The 16,446-nt window shown below is 42.0% G+C and overlaps 1 protein-coding gene across 3 annotated transcripts in view; it reads right to left on the bottom strand.

Annotated features, from left to right (window-relative positions):
• Positions 1 to 16,446, bottom strand: part of TMTC1 (transmembrane O-mannosyltransferase targeting cadherins 1) — a 139,449-nt gene that overhangs the window by 59,995 nt on the left and 63,008 nt on the right. For all 3 annotated transcript variants that reach the window (XM_042050475.1, XM_042050477.1, XM_042050474.1), the window contains exons 8-9: positions 13,792 to 13,981; positions 1,561 to 1,682 (exon numbers count right to left, since the gene is read on the bottom strand). In XM_042050475.1, coding sequence (XP_041906409.1) covers positions 1,561 to 1,682; positions 13,792 to 13,981 — 312 coding nt within the window. The remainder of the gene's footprint in view (positions 1 to 1,560; positions 1,683 to 13,791; positions 13,982 to 16,446) is intronic.

Genomic DNA, 16,446 nt, shown 5'->3' with positions numbered 1-16,446 from the left:
TGTTACATGAATTTAAAGCAATCTGATTTCCAAGTTAATTTGAAATGATGCAGGATCCATTAGTTGAGGGTATCATTTGCAAAATAACTCTGAGAGACAACTTCCGCTCGCTATGCTTTCAGGTACAACCTCATCAAAGAAAGGCAGGGCTAGTGATGTGAATAAAGTCAGCAGAATTTGACCTAAAAAGCTTGTTGGTATACAGAGGCACAGGGATACAGCCTAACTGCATAAGAGCCTTGTGACACATGCAATAGCTCCTCCACAGCCTGAGGTTTACACCAGTGAGCAGCCTTTTTGTGACAGTGCTTACACCCATGCCAATCAGAATATGTACAGCTTTTCAAAATACTATCTGTAAGCATTTTTCTTAGGATATTTGCCCAGTTTCTGAAGAATACAGTCTAAATGTTTTGTGGAAAAAAACTTCTGTTTCAGTTGTCACAAACTAACTCAGGGTGAAACTGAGGACTTCTGCTTTGTCAGCAGCTCAGCAGGTCCTATTAGATAAAATCAAGGCTGGCCCTCTGCACCTAAGGGTAGAATTGGGATTTCTGACTTGCAGCATCCAAGATGCAGCATCCACTTAAGCTCATGCATGGAAAAAACTGCACTGGCATAAGTTTCCCAGAGATGCTGTGGAATCTCCCTCTTTGGACATATTCAAAAGCTGTTTGTACCTAGCCCCAGGCAACTGGCTCTGCTTGCACAGGGAATTTGGACCAGATCACCTCCCAAGGTCCTTTCCAGCCTCAAGCAGCCTGTGTTTCCCTGAAATGGGCAATGCTCTGGTGCATCTTGGATGAATGGCCTCTGACTGCCAGTGCAGCCTCTGCTCTGGATACTGTGGAGATGTCACAAGTAACGCCTCAAAGTTGTCCGTGCGTAAATGCAATGGGAAGCACCCAGACTACTGAAGTGACAATTGTTAGAGGCTGGAAGCTGAGGGGAATTTCAGGGCATTGGCTGAGGGATGGAGAAGTGACTGCATTTTCCTCCTCCTGCTCAACAACTGCAAATCTCCACTCTTAGATGTGCATGCAATCAGTAGTTCACAGGCAGGAGCCCATGCACATATTCCACAACTGAAGCCAGGAGCCTCTCGAGACAGCAAAAGTCTCCTTTGTGTTCACTGACCACCTAATGGAGTGGGAAAGCTGAACAAGAACCCAATAAAAACATGACAGGCTAACTTCCTAGCTGCTATCCTTAAGATAAAATCATTGAGGAATTGAATTTGGTACTGCTACCAAGAAAGAGTCTTGGAGGACAATCCTCAGGAAACAACACCTCACCTCTGTATTGAGCTGTGTCAAGCACACCAAAAAATCTGTGTTTAAAAAAAAAGTAAGGATTTTGAGTAGCTTTGCTCCTGCCAAGCAATCTGCTCTCAGCTGACTATAAAATCTCTCATGCTATAACACCAAAACTCCCAGGCAGAGAACACACTGACTAGCAATATAATGTTTGAAGTACTTAAAAGGGAAGAAGCAATCATGCCTGCTTTCAGAAAAGGAGATGGTGGTCTCATTAGCAAAAAAATTCAATTGCAATAGTTACCTCGGCATGTAAAGGACTCGCTCTGCCACCACAAATCCCACCCTGAAGAAGAGGTTGCTGGCTGGGATGAATGGGAAAACCAGGAACAACAAGCCAACCAAAACTTCTTTGTGTTCCAGTTTCTGTAATAATACAAAATTAAACAAGTATCAACTAAAAAAATCCAACTTAATTCACCTCTAACTTTCCCCTTTCCTTTGAGGGTCTTAAAAAAAGCAACTCAGATCAACATTTGGTATGTTTTTGCATTTAAAAGAAATTTTTGCAAGACACTAATCTTTGATATTTATGCTGGTGCATCTAATATAGCCAGAAAGTGCACAAACACTACCCACTGTGTCTATTATCACCCTTGGAATCTTTTCCAAGGTCAGCTCTACCATATGCATGGCACAGCTATCACCTAAGCTATAACTCATGTTGGTAATATGTAAGTATAGAGTAGTGTGAATGTATACATTAGCATGTCTACGACTGTGTGACTGTATGTAAATACACAAATGCATATCACATACACACAGACTGCTGTGTTCAGCCCTAAATGTTTGTAACAGAGAAAAAACTGTTCAATCAGTCATATTTTGTGTAAAGAAAACTAGCCCCAAGTGACACATTAATGCAGTCATTTTATCCCTTTCAGGGAAAATATCTACACTTGAAATGATACTTTGGCACACAAGGTCTCCATATTCATACAAAGTCAGAAATTTGAGACATGCTGTATGCTGAAATTAATGATTTTCACTTGAGCTCAGTTAATGTCCTTCACTTGCACTCACTTTAATGTCAGCTTGCTCTTTGAGGAGAAATGGAATTACCACGTGCAGTTCAAACCAACTGTGATCCGTGGCGCCAACACAGGCGTCTGGGGATGCTGTGACCAGCAGTGGCCACTCATCCTGCCGTGGACAGACCCAAGTGGCCTGAGCAAGCTGAGTTTCAGGTTTCGCTCCACCCCAAGAGAGTAAATCAGCTCTTGCTTCTCAAAGAATGACACCAGGATAGAAATGTAGCTTTAGGTGTGTTCAATCACCCAGACAGACAGCTGTGCTTTCCCGCCCCAGATACTGCTCCTCACTGGCTGCAGACATCGTGAGAAGCTTTGTCATGCTTAGAAACAGATGCAACCAGCATCACTTAATGGTTGAAACACTTTCTAATTGTTGTGGGCAATTTCTCAGTTTTGGAGAGCAAATTGAATTCTCTTTGCCGGAGGGAGCTACATTTAGAAACGTTGAACAAGATTTTTGAGTAGAGAAATGGAGTTCAATCAATGATGCGGGTCAATGATGCGGGGCCAAGCAGTACAAGCTGTCTTTTTGCACAGCTGCAGACTGCAACAGCAGTTACCCCTGGTCTAGACAGTGGCTGAAATTCAGAAGTCCTCCTACTAAAATATATTCATCCTGTTCTATGGGAAAGACAACAAGCATTTTCTATGGGTACCAAAAGCAAGGGTACAAGTCAGGAGGCTCTGATATCACTTTAGAGGAGCTGAACCACAGGATGACAAAAAAGTGCACTGATTTCTCCTGGCTCAAAGAGGAATCATGAGGCAGAGAGAGGAGTAGAATTCACATCTCCAGATTTCTTTATTAATATATGTTTTAAATAGCACCACAGTTATCTATGGTGCTTCTATCATCCACTTTCTCTGTATCCTGGATTCACAGTTACTAGTGCCTACATATAGTCACAACAGCATCTGAAGTACATTATTCTCAGAACTGAAGGAGACATCAATCCATAAAGATGATGAGCAGAGGTGCCTGGTAATTACAACAGAAAATTGAATAGGAAAAAAAAAGGATTAAAAATTTCTTCCCAACTCTGAATTAAAATTACCAGTTCTAGCTTGACTTCAACTTCCCTCCCCACCCAGAGCTGGAAATATACTCCATTTTTCTCTTGCAATTTGACTCTCCTTTCCCACCTTGTCTGACCTAATTTTGGTGCCCATCTTCTGCCACCACTCTACCCTAGGGCTTTGACACTAAAGACCTGGAGGCACAAGAAGGTATGTTGGCCCAAAGGGAGCGCACTGCTGGCACATAAAATGTTCTCTGTCCCCAAGATAGGCACTTGCTCTCAAACAAACCAGCTATTAAATATTTCTCCAGTTGTCGATCATTAAATCAATAATTGGGAAAACAACCTCTAGTTAAACATCTCCAGGAAGGACACGGTGTTATTCAAGGCTGCAGCACTGCAGATAAGCAAAGGAAACTGAATGCTAGAGAAAGACAAATAAAACTTGTACATCGAATGGGAAAGAGGAAAATGTGGGAATTAGCTCAGCTGAAGGATCAAATGATTCTGCATGCCCTTTTTCTCCCCAGAACAAGTCACAACTCCATGCTAATGCCATTGAGGGCTGCCAGCTCAGTCCCTTGGGCAGGGCTCAGAGACAGGAGTCCAGCAGGCACAAACCAACCTCACAGAGCAGCAGAACCCTCCATGGGGCTCCTTGTATCTGAAAAAAAAGTACCTGGCAGTGCCCTTTTTAAAGCATTCCATGAAGGCAGAGGCTTTTGGGGAGAGCTGGCCCCTAAAGGCCAGGCTTCAGCTGGTTTTGTGCTATGCACAGTCGTGCCTGTGAGCCAGTCGTAGGGCTGCAGGAACAGTGGGCAGCTGGACCTTCCCTTCAACACAAGCCATAGGAAATTCCCTCCACGTGTTTTTCTAAATAAAACAAACCCAACCTATATGTAGCCTGTTACATCTTCCAGGCAAAGAAATAAAAGAAATATTAGGGCCATTTATTTGGTTTAGCCACTTTGGTCATATGATCCCACTTCAGATAGCTGAGCTAAGGGTGTCAGAATCAGCATCTTCCAGGTGCCCAGAGCAGTAGTAAAAGCTTTTAGAGAGTAATAGGCAATTTTGTTTGTCTTCCTTTCTCCTTAAAATAAAATATCTAGGACTAGAAATTATAGATCACTACATTCTTTTTCCAGAGAGACAATTCCTTTCCTCTTAAAGACAGTGCTTTCTTTTGGAAATACAAAGCTTGTCTTTCTGTCACAGAAGTCTCTGCTGGGGGAGAAACAACAAACATGTTTGAATTAACCTTAGAATGATTTCTCTTGTCAAAGACAAGCTGATTTCAAATCAAAATAGCATTTATTATAGTAAATAGCTTGGCGGGAGGGAATTTTCAAATTCACATGAGCCCTTCATTATGTTGTAACAAAAAAACTCCATCAATAAAACAACAAACCAAACCAAAAACCAATTAAAAGAAAAAACTTTTTAACTTACTTTTCATAGACTTATCAAAGAACCTAAGAAAACTATTTGGTTTTCTAAAGGGGCAATACAAAAAGTGTCCCACTGTCTCAAACAAAATATCAAAGAATCACTCCAAGGTCAAACATGATCAATACAGCAATAAACCTCAAAAATTGCTTCCTTGGCACTTTGAGGGGAAAGGAAGAAACTCTAGAATTTCCAACTGAAAGAGGTCTTTCCGTGTTACATATAAGCCATATTCCTGAGCCATAAATAAGTATTTGCTGACTACCACTAAAGCACAAGTCTTCAACAAGGCAGAGCCCTCAAAGTGTGAGTGGAGGAGGTGCACAGATTACTTCAGCATATCTGTCATAACCATGGACTTGCACAAACCCAGCACAAACTCCTTATTTTTCCCCTTGAGAAAGCATGGTCTGAGGTGCCAGATCCATGAAGCCCACACTGCGCTGACAGGACTGATGCTCACATCGCCTGGCACCTCCAAGGGCCGAGGCGTTGGAAAGCAGAGCTGTGAGGACAGCACTCCTCCTGGCTGGACTAAGCTGCACCTCAGGGAAGACAGCAGTTGGGCAAACAAATTCAAGATAATTCCATTCTGTTCTACCTCTGGATGTTTCCAAAGGTGTTTATACGTGCTTGTCTGTTTGATGGGAAGGTGACAATCAAATGGGTTTAATTCCCTCCTCTAACAATTTATTTTGAGAATGAGGGAAGTGTCACCTCTCCACCATTTACAGCTCCATGGAGGAAAGACCTCCTTCCTAGCAAAGGCATCAAACTCTCTGACAGTGAGCTCTGGATGGCCCATTGCAGCCAGTGAGATGCTATGCTTGGAACACCTGACTGCATGTGCAGAAAAGCTGCATCCAGGAAAGTTGGTAGTGCATGGCTGTATAAAAGCAATGATTGCTATTACACATTTCCAAACACTTGCAGGCCTAGGATTTAAGTGCATTATCCATCAAAAGAGACAAAGAGACTGAGAGAAGCTGCATGACTCTGCAGAACACAGAGGATGACACTTCAGTATATTCCTAAGATCCATTTGTACAAACCCTTAGCGAAGACTGCACACAACCCTACTCCATCTATTCCTGCTGTACCACTCTCTCATGAAGCCACAAGTAGCTCAGCAATGTGACTCCTCACCAGCCTCCATCAAAGCACTGGCAGCATCTCACCTGGCAAGAGGTCAGCCTCTGCAAACACCCACTCTTGCACTTTCCACATATGCAGCAATCAAGATAAAAGGGATGGTGTAGAAGCATATCAAATTCACTCTCCATTCATGCATAAGGTGATAAAAAGAAAGCATTAAGCTAATCAGGAATTAACCCTAGGGACTGATTCCTTCAAAGAAAAAAAATCTCAGTGGTTGTAAAGCTCACAGAAGCACTAAGGGTGTTCCCAAGTCCCACCTCACTGGTGCATGCACAGATGGGCCGTGGCAGAGCTGTATCGTGCTCCATGTACCATCAGCATGGTCTCCTTTAGGTCACCACAGAAATCTGGATGGGACACACACATCTTTATCTACCGTGACCAAACAGGAGGGCACTGCGGAGCTGTGGTTATTTCACTCTGCTGCCTGTGCAACTGCTTCCAAGAAAATGATGCCAAAAGTCGGGTGCTAACAGATGGTCCAAAAAACTCAAGCATTTGGTAAGCAAAAGGTAACTTCCCCACTTCAAAACTGGCTCAGACACCTGTCTTAATCAGCCGGCTCCTAGAAAAAGAGCCACAAATTCTGTAATCACTATACTTCATTAGGAGTTTTATTTTTTCATCTCATTAAAAAAAAAAAAAATTAAAAATCAGCATCTTTGGTAGCACCAGCTACTTGAATGCCAGGCTTAGTAACTTGCTCATTTCCTAAAATAACTAAATTTTTCTTGGTGATCATCTAGTTTTGATAGGAATAGTCATGGATTTCTAATGCTATTTTGATAACCACTGCTGACTGCTTATTTACTACCCGACACACTGATACTATTCCAAGTATTTGGCAACAACAGAAATTACTTTCCAGTTCACCAGCAGCAGCACCTATTCAGGAACTGGTGCACAGGCAAACATACACCAGTCAGAATGTGAAATCAAAACCCTTGAAAGGAGCACTGGCTTCCTAACCCAGGGTTATCTGAAGAGAAATCCTTGGCACACATCTCAGACCACCCTAATAAGATAATTCCCTCTCTGTTTCCAGAGGGAATAAAGTCCTGGTCTGTGTCACCAGGTAAAACAGCACGTTTTTCAGAAATGCTGAAAATGCCTAAAAGCTTTACATGCATGAGAACTGTGGATGCTCAACAGCTCTGGAAATCAGGCTTTTAATTATGGAATAAAAGCAGAAAGTAGTCCTTTTCCATTCCCATAATAGGGCACAGAAATATATCCTATAATATTTCACTTTTTATATTAGTATCCTAAAGTAAAATTTTGATATCTACTATTTTCTTTTTCCCTGCAGAAGTCAGCTATCCATCCATTCAGCTGTGTGTTTATGGTCTTTCTCACCCAGCTTTCTAAAATTCCCTTAAGATATAAGCTCATTTTCCCAATCCTTAATCTCTGCAACCTCTAATTCCACTTGACAAGCCAATGTGAGCAGGAGCACACAAATCTTTGAAAGAGAAGTGGAACATTCCAAAAGGAAATAGGAAAATCAACAAATTGCTCCAGGAATTAGAACAATCCTTTTGACCTTGTGGCTGCTTTTCCCTCTTCCCTTTCATTCTGTGACTGCAGGCTGCTTGACTAGGTGGGGAAAACAAAACAAAACAGGTAAAATTCAGTGCATACATTTGCAGTACATGAAAGCATGATCTTTGGAAAAGCAACTCGGTTCATGGTGAGTTTGCTCTTGAGAAGGTAACATGGAACAAGAGGAGCCTAACAAAAAACAAAACCCCCACAATAGCTTGGCATCACAATATTTAACTAAGGCCAAGAAGCCATGATGAACAATTATTACCCTCCCCCAGCTGTAAATTTCTTGCTCCTCATTTCACCTACACTCTCCTGCTCACCCCTACAACTGTGCCATTTCAAAACCTTTCAGCTCTGAGTAAGCTTTGAAATACTAACTCAAATCAGAAGAAGAAAATTGCAGAATAAAAAGAGTAATTCAACGTTAATATGCTGAAAATGGCAGAACTACCTACCCCCATGATAATTACCTACACCACGCTGCAGGCAGTAAGAGCCCATTTGGTGAGATGCTGAATATATTCATGGTGAGCCAAATCAGAACTACTTCAGCTCTGGTTATATTTACTCAGAGTACCACGCTCCAAACCTGTTATTTTAAACCAAGCAAAAGAAAATCTGATGCAAAAGGTACTTTGACAGTTCTTGTGTTTGCTTTTTAAATCCAGAACAGCAGTCACATACAGACTAAGGCAGCTTTTCCCTTAGCTTGAGTCTGTCAGCTGGCACAGTGAGCTCCCTGGGAAGGCTTCCCTGCTCCTTCCAGCCCCACCAGGGACCCGCACGCAGCTGATCCGGTTGCAGCACTTGACAGAGCAGAAACGCGGCCAGCAAACTTGGGGTGCCTGCAAGGGGCTCCCCCCCTTCCTTCAGATTTCACTAAACAGAGTCTTTCTGGCTTATTACTCTCTCCCTGCAGCAAATATTAACAACAGAAGCAGCATAGAAAAAACTCACTGCTAAGGATTAAGAACAACAGTCCTGACCTTCTCTCTATGTGGAAGGAATTCAAGTGGCCCTCAGGAAAATGAAAGCAGGATTTATTTTAAATGGACCTTTTATGGAAATGACTGTGGTTTCCAGCTTGTCAGATAGACTCCATCAATAAATAGCCTTATTCACCTTGCTGTGCCTTTGAAGCAGGTATTGTTCTGGAAGTGTTGTGGAATATAAATTTTGCTAGGCATACTTCCTAACTATGCTGGTACTACTGTAGAATATTATAAAAGGCAATTGTTCCCCAGAAAGGTCCATAAGCTGTGATTTATTAATGAAATGCCAAGCCTGGGAAATGAGGCAAAGGTCTCAGGAATGCAGGGTAAAGTAAATAGCATGACAGAATACACATAGTGAGTGCTAGCAAAAACAACAGAAACATGCACACAAAGAGAAGATGCAAATGCATTCCTCTCCTGGATGGTATTGAACGTTGTCAGCTAAGAAATTTAGTCTGAAAGTTGCTGAAGAATATGCTCAGATGGTATCCATACATATAATCCACCAGATAAATGGCAATATGATGCCAATTACAGCACGAATTAAAGCCATCACAATATGGTATAAAATGCCTTGTCTTGGCTAAGAAGCACCATGCAGGGAAATTTAAAGAAGCAGCATCACCTTTAAAATTAGATCTGAAATAAAAAACCACCAACTGTAGCATATGAAAGATCAGGATAATACATATGTCAGTCACATGCAGTGAATATAACCTGAAAGCCATCACACACAGAATGTAGCCACATCACACAGAACAGCCAAGCACATTCTTTAAGAAAGTTATATCCTAGAGCACACTAGATGTATTTTTTTAATCGATGTGAACTGTTCGTAGCATTTCCTCCTCGGACATGGGCAAACTGGGACGCATCATTATGTGCTCCTGCTGAGCAAGTAGGACCAGTGTAGGTGTGAACCACCATTAGGCAAATCCACAGTGCTGGTCACGAGTACAAATGAGTGAGGGCCATCAGTATGAGCTGCAATGCACTCCCCCAGCCTGGCCAGCCGCAAAAACCACTGTTTCAAGTTAGTTTCCCAGATCACCCGGCTGAATTAGCCCACAACACACACAAGTTTTCCCTCTATCAGCCCTCCATATATCAGGTACCATAGAGAGAGTGGAATGCTATCCATCATGTGCTCTGTACGCATACATTCGCAGCTACAACTACAGGACAAGCTGCATTTTAATCGCGCTGCATTTTAATTAAGCAGTGACCTAAAAATGCCATGCAGAGTGGCGCTTCAAACATCTGAAGGGTCTTCCTTTCATGCTCATTGAATTATTATGACATGTCAAAGAAATAACAGTCGTCCTGATGATAATGCCAAGAATTGTCCTCCCTCCAGTCCGCCAGGTGCTCCCCATATCTTCCAGCAAAGAAAGGCAGCGCCATGGGCCCTTGGTTACCCCAGTGGGCATCTGAAGCACCAGATTATTTTTCTTACCTTGTGACTGGAATGCTTGATGAAGAATGAGAATTCCCAGTGAGAGAATACCTCATCCATTTCCTGGTACCTCTGTAATCCACCAGGAAGTCACACTACATCCATTCCTTGTAGCCAAGGCTGTCTTTGAAAATGAACAATAAATAAATGCCATCCTCTTTTCCCAGCTATTAAAATTTCACTGGAATGCAGGCATTTTCAATAGCACCCCCAGCCTTTGTCACATCCCCAGCACACTGCCTGTGGGAGGATGTTCACTGCAAAGAGTTGAGCAGAACCGGAGGATTCTGAGACATGCCAGTGACTCCTGGTGCCTTGGCCAAAACAGCTCCAGAGAGGCTAATTTCCAGAGCATGCTGGGCATCCGAATGGTGAAAAATCAAGTCCCAAAATGTTTCAGAGAGCTGCTTAATGGACTGCAACTTTGTTGCATTAGTTACTATGGAAAAATCTTGGCCAGAGACAGCAGCAAGGACCTTTTCCTACTGAGTGGGAGATGCAACAAGGAGCTTGCCTTTTCTTTACTCCTCTCAGACCTCCTGAAAACAGGCATTAATTGTGACATGTGATAGATAGGGATGGCTACAGCAAGACACAAGGGTAGCTGGGCACCTCAGCACTGCAGAGAAACAAGTCTTACTTGGGAAGCTGTTCACAGGGAGCTCTCCAGCTGATAAGCAACAGGGATTCGCACTACGCAGAAGAAACAACCCAGGGAATGGAAGTTATACACAGGGAATTAACAAAGCAACTTCTCCAATGACCTCCTCATTAAGTAAAGAGGAGGACAACAGTGAAGGTGCCCGAGCAGGATGAGAAGGGAGGCTTCTCACTCCAAACAAACTGGAGAGCTGCTTTCAGCAGTTTTCAGCATTAAATCCCCATCTAGTAACAGACATGTTCCAAGGAAAGCACCCATGGGTAGAAATCTTCCAGTGTTTCTTCTCTTCCTGAGGTATAACAACGTCCACAAAATGAAACAAGAAAGCTTTGTGCTTTAGATGTCCTTTATCAGCACCACACATACATGCCCAACAGAGTTATTACCCTAATCACAAACGTCAACAAATTAGCCCTGCTTAAAATTCAACGACAACAAAGGCAGAAATCCAATCCATGCATTCTCTAATTACAGTCCACACAAAATATTCTGTGAGTCTCCTGTGAGTTTGTGCTGCAGATGCACACACATCACCCCTCGCCACTGAAAATCAGTTCAATGTTCACTGGACCAATGTCTTCACTGCTGCCAAAACAATTCCTAGCATTTCCATTCTCCATGCTGCAGAAAGGAAAGCAATGGTGCCACTGAGAAGGAATATAAGGTTTTGTTCTCTCTTACCCCTGCACACCTACACTCTAAAGAGAAAGGCACAGACACTGCATGCTTGTTCACTCTACAATCATCCCTTAGTAAATTGCAAGCTGTCTCTTCCAGGTTAGACCTTGCAACGAAAAAGGAGAGAAAAATGGCTGCTAAGACTGCTCTGTGTGTTTGCATCAAAAAGAAAGCAGAACATCTTACACTTTATGAAATGTGAGAAATCAACTGATACATCTCGTGCTGCCTCTAAGCTGTAAAACACAGAGAAACAGCTTGGCTGGGACTTGACTGAAGGATGCTCCTTCTTGGGGGGAGCAATGCCCTATAAAAAGCCACTCCTGTTGCATTTAGAAATATGCTTTCTTAGGACCGAATGTAACCAATTGTGCCTGCAGTCCATGTGCCCTGAACTTCCCTCTCCGTGTTATAAAAGGGACTGTTTGAAGTCAAATGGCATAATGTATTTCCAGGAAAAGTACTGCTTCCTGTTTGCTTTCCTCGATAATTCATACTGCTCAGCCCAACATGATCATCTTGATACCACTGAATGGCAGTACCACGATTTGGAGATTGTGTGAGTTGTTAAAAATAAAATAGAAAATACCTTCAGAAATGTAGAATTTCCTGAAAAGCAATATATTTCCAATTATACCTCTAATGACATACATACATATGCTCCATCCCTTAAAGTGTTCAAGGCCAGATTGGATTGGGTTCTGAGCAACCTGGTTTAGTGAAAGGTGTCCCTGCCCATGGCAGGGAGGTTGGAACTGGATGATCTTTAAGGTCCCTTCCAACCAAACCCTTCTGTGATTCTATACCTAGGGCTGAGGGAAGCATGTCCAAACTGATCCCCAGGAACTGTCACCAGTTCCATGTTCACAGTGGGTTTGCTGGAGGATCCAAGTGCCCATGAGAGCACTTGGTCAAGATGGTTCTAGTTTTACTGGATTAGATACAAAAGCAGGTCACTTCAGATCCAATTTATTCAGTGTTTGGGGTGTTTCAAGGATAAACACAAAGGAATCTTGAAGATAAATTTCAAAGCACCTGGTAAGTAAATGCCCAAAGAGTAAAATTCATTTTGTTTAACATTAACAGTGGTCAAGAGCAAAAACTGAATTTCTCACAAAAAACCTACAACTTGCAGTTTCAAACCAAACAGTGGTATTCGTAAATCCAGAGTAAATTGTTTTGTTTTTTATGAAAAAGAAGAAATAAAAATATAAAGTAAAATCTTTTTCAAGCAAACTAACAGTATTAATCCAACACATAGTTCAAATTCTGACAGCAGGAGAAGAAATAAAAAGCAAACAAAACTTCAAAGAACACAGAATAAGATTTTTTCAGAAGTCTTCAGTACTGGGCTAATGAGAATTTTATCATTAACTTTCCTGAGAACAGGATTAGGTCTAATACAAACACTTCTGAATATCCTTAGCTGTGAGTAATGGAAGCAGGAGGAATATGAGATGATATACAACCTGCAGGTAGAACTGGTGAATAGCTAATAGGGTGTTTTCCCGTATTTCCCATACAGCATCTGTCAATGTATTATCTAAATTAATGACTCTGCAGTCTCAAACTGTTTGGTTCATTTTCTGTCTCTTATCAGGAGCACAGGGAAGACTGCCAGGGTAGACTGAAAATGTACATGACCTGCACATTTTAGCATAACACAGGTATTAAAAACCTGACACTCTTCAACTATGCTTTTCAGTGATACATACATTTAAGGAAGAGAAACTTTTGTACTATTTCCAGAGTGACTACCAACACCTCTCCTAAAGAAGCTTCCACAACACAACTGAAAGAGGAACAGCCTGTAACTCCCTATGATCCACAAAAAAAACCCATTCCATGGAAGTGCATCTCTGACTTGCGACAAGGCTTGCACAACCTCACTTTGATTTCTGCAATATGATTAATGGTACCTCTGAAATGCTGAATTGGGAAGTATGGCTTACCAACTGTATTATTTACGCCAAAGAACAATTTCCAGATCATTTCTGATTTCCCACATTCCATTACTCTGCTGACAAAAAATACCTTCTCATCAAGATGTATCCAATGTTTAGGTTTTAGAAGCATAGCAAAAGTGCAAGTAGAGGAATAGATTTTATTTTCAAAGAGCCCTGCAGATGACAGTTCCCAGTCCTGTTTGAAGTAAGTGACAAACAGCCTAATGACTGTGGGAGAGGCAGAGATGCTTAACAACTTCAGTGGGGTTGGGATCATCAACAGTAATTGAATGTGGGAGTCCGGGCCAAGTTCTGCCCTCAAATCAGACCAATTAGACACTGAGACATTCAACTAGAGAGACATTTTCATCAGTTGAGCTTGCCTGCATTAGTTATTACTGGTATGGTTTTTCACCTCACTCCAGTGCCTTCCAGAGGAAAACATGCGCTTACCAACCATTTCAGCTGAAGATTAGGAGACAAAAGATTTTCTTTTCTTTTTATGTTGTATTGCACGGCTTTTGGGGTTACCTTGAATGCAGCAATGCAGTGTAGGCTGAGTAATGTCATCACCAGCACCAGGAACACCGTGGCTAAGTTCCTCACATCCCAGATGGACTCGACCAAAGGAATGCTGCCGACCTGCCAGTCGTAGCACAGGGTGATTGGTGCCAGCAGGAGCCATGCATTGAAGGCCAGAAGGTAGGAATAAGTTAAAAACCTGCAAATGAGAACAGGTAATGTAATACATGGAATGACTGCCAGCACAGGGAACACTTTCCTCTGGCATTTACCACATACTACACAGGAGGAGGAAACAACAAAAAAAACCTGATCAACAACACTGCACACACAGGCAGCACCACACCTCTCTGTCAAGAAAGAGATGCTACCATAGGTGAGGGGCACTTCAACAGGTCATTTGAAGAAATAACATAAGATCAGTAATATTTACATGGTTTCTATGCACCAGACTTTGGAAAACTTACAGAACTTCAACTCCCATTTGAATGTTAGACTTTTGAAGTGACTTTCTGCTGGCTTAAACAATAAATGAATAACTAAGCAGGTACATACATATACATCGAACTTTTTCACAGTTCACTGCATCACTGCTGCAATACAAAATATCCCTCTAGCTGGGTTTAACTTACAATTTAGGATTTCTTCTATCTGGACAACATGGAGCAATTAAAGTCAGACCCTTCTCTCTTTTCTCTTTGCAAACCAAAGCACGAGGAGAAAATACAGAAGAAAGGAGGGAGGGGGTGATTCTTAGCTGATCACATCGCGGCTTATTAGGGCTGGGGCCAGATTGCATGAGATGTGCCACAGAAGTGATGGGGAAGTAGGGGGCCTTTCAAATTGTTGTAATCTTCAATAATTGTTATTCTCAATAGAGAGGAAATTAATGGGGAATGGAATTGGGGAGCCTGCTGCCCTCTGGGAAGTATGCAGGGCTTTCAAAGGACTGGAAAAGAACAGCATGTGTGCAACTGGCTTAAAGAAAACAAGAAAAAAGTCAAATCAAACCAACATCCCTCTCTGCCTCAGGCTTTTGCTTCTTGGCATGCATTTGCCAAAAAGTGCATCTAAAGTTGAAATACTTTTAAGTGCAAGAGACTGCAGATTATTCCAGCAATCATGAAGTCAACCAAGTAAAATTGTGACAGGCTTCAAACAGACAAAACCCTCCTTGGCTTGCAAATGGAAAAATTCACATTGAACACAGCACCAAAAATGGCAAATACTCAAAAAAAGGAAAAAATTACATTCTATCCCGCATAGGATTTCTTCCATCTGAGCCTGCTTTGGCAGCTGTTATCACACCCAGTTGCCATGGTACCTTGGCAGGTTTATTAAAATGGTAACAAAGGACGGCAGAAATGTCAAGCCATATAAACAGAGGACTGTCTCACTTGCCACTTAGAAACATACCCCTTTGTGGTCAAAATGCAGCCCCTTACAACATTATATTTGTGGCAGAATGGTAAGACACCAAAGCTAAGTGTGACTCCCGGCAGGAAGTTCCCAGATGGGTGTTGGGCCCTAAATTTCTGTGAAAACATACTTGAATAACTACAAAGTTAGGATATCAGTTTCTTTTCTCATCCAAAAAACAAACATCTCCAGCAGCACAGTGACCCAAAACAAGGAGGCTTACTGAGCTGGAATGTTTCAATGTAAACAGTCACAGAGGCTCATTCTCATTTTCCCACATATCTTTCTAAGTTCTCAAATCTGGAAAGTGGAATATTCTCACATTTTTAAGGTTTTCAGCCATTTGGTACACTTCTCTTCCATATCCCCCATTTTCCTCACCTTCCCCACCCTGAGGTACTAAACAAAAGGGAAAGAGACAAAATCCATCTTCTCTTAACAGAGACAGTGATTAAAAAGCCAGTTCCTATTTAAGAGAGCATCCCTCAAAAACATAACCTTATTTTGCTCAAATGATTCTTAATTTTGATTGTTCTCTCTTTCTAAAGAAACAAATGTATCTTCTAGTCACCAACCCAATCTCTTCTGGCCCACATTACAGAGAAACATAGCAACACAAACTCTGGTGGGACTTAATCACACCAAGGCACTCACTCGTGACATTATGTGTGGCCTGACCTACCTCTGCTCAGCCACAATAAAACAGACTTCCCCATCAGCCTCAACACATCAGCTCAGAAAAGGCTGCCAGCATTTATTTACAGCTACTTACTTCAAAGCCAAACTGAGATCCATTTCTAGCTTTATTGTCAAAACAAAAGCACGTCCATTTAGATGAATCTGAATAATGTCATGGCATATGGTATGTTACTACAATTGTGTATATCAGACAGGATTTCCAGAAGCACTGAGTTGGTTTTGCCCTTGATCCTTTAGGAGAGCCCAGTTTTTGGAGGGAGTGTCCTTTTATGCCCTGGCATATTAATATTTTCAATAAGCATGACAATATTCATGAAAGTTTGTATGCAAACCACAACACACACCAGAAAACCCTCCCCCTGTTTACTCAGGCTGTGGGGTAGAAAGGAACAAGATGACATTTGGGATCTTGGCAAACTGCAGCATTGCAGCTAAGGACAGACTAGTTGCTTTTCTGCATCTTCACTGATAAGGCAGGAGCTGATATGTCCCTACACAGCACAGAATAAATAAACACGGTCTGCTGCCATAACAAATTGAGTCAGC

This window comes from Corvus kubaryi, unplaced genomic scaffold, assembly GCF_017639235.1.
Source record: "Corvus kubaryi isolate FWS band 111438036 unplaced genomic scaffold, C.kubaryi_AGA036_p1.0 74, whole genome shotgun sequence".
Classification (NCBI taxonomy): Eukaryota; Metazoa; Chordata; class Aves; order Passeriformes; family Corvidae; genus Corvus; species Corvus kubaryi.
Note: the sequence above shows the minus strand (reverse complement) of the source record. Positions and strands in the feature narration are given on the sequence as shown.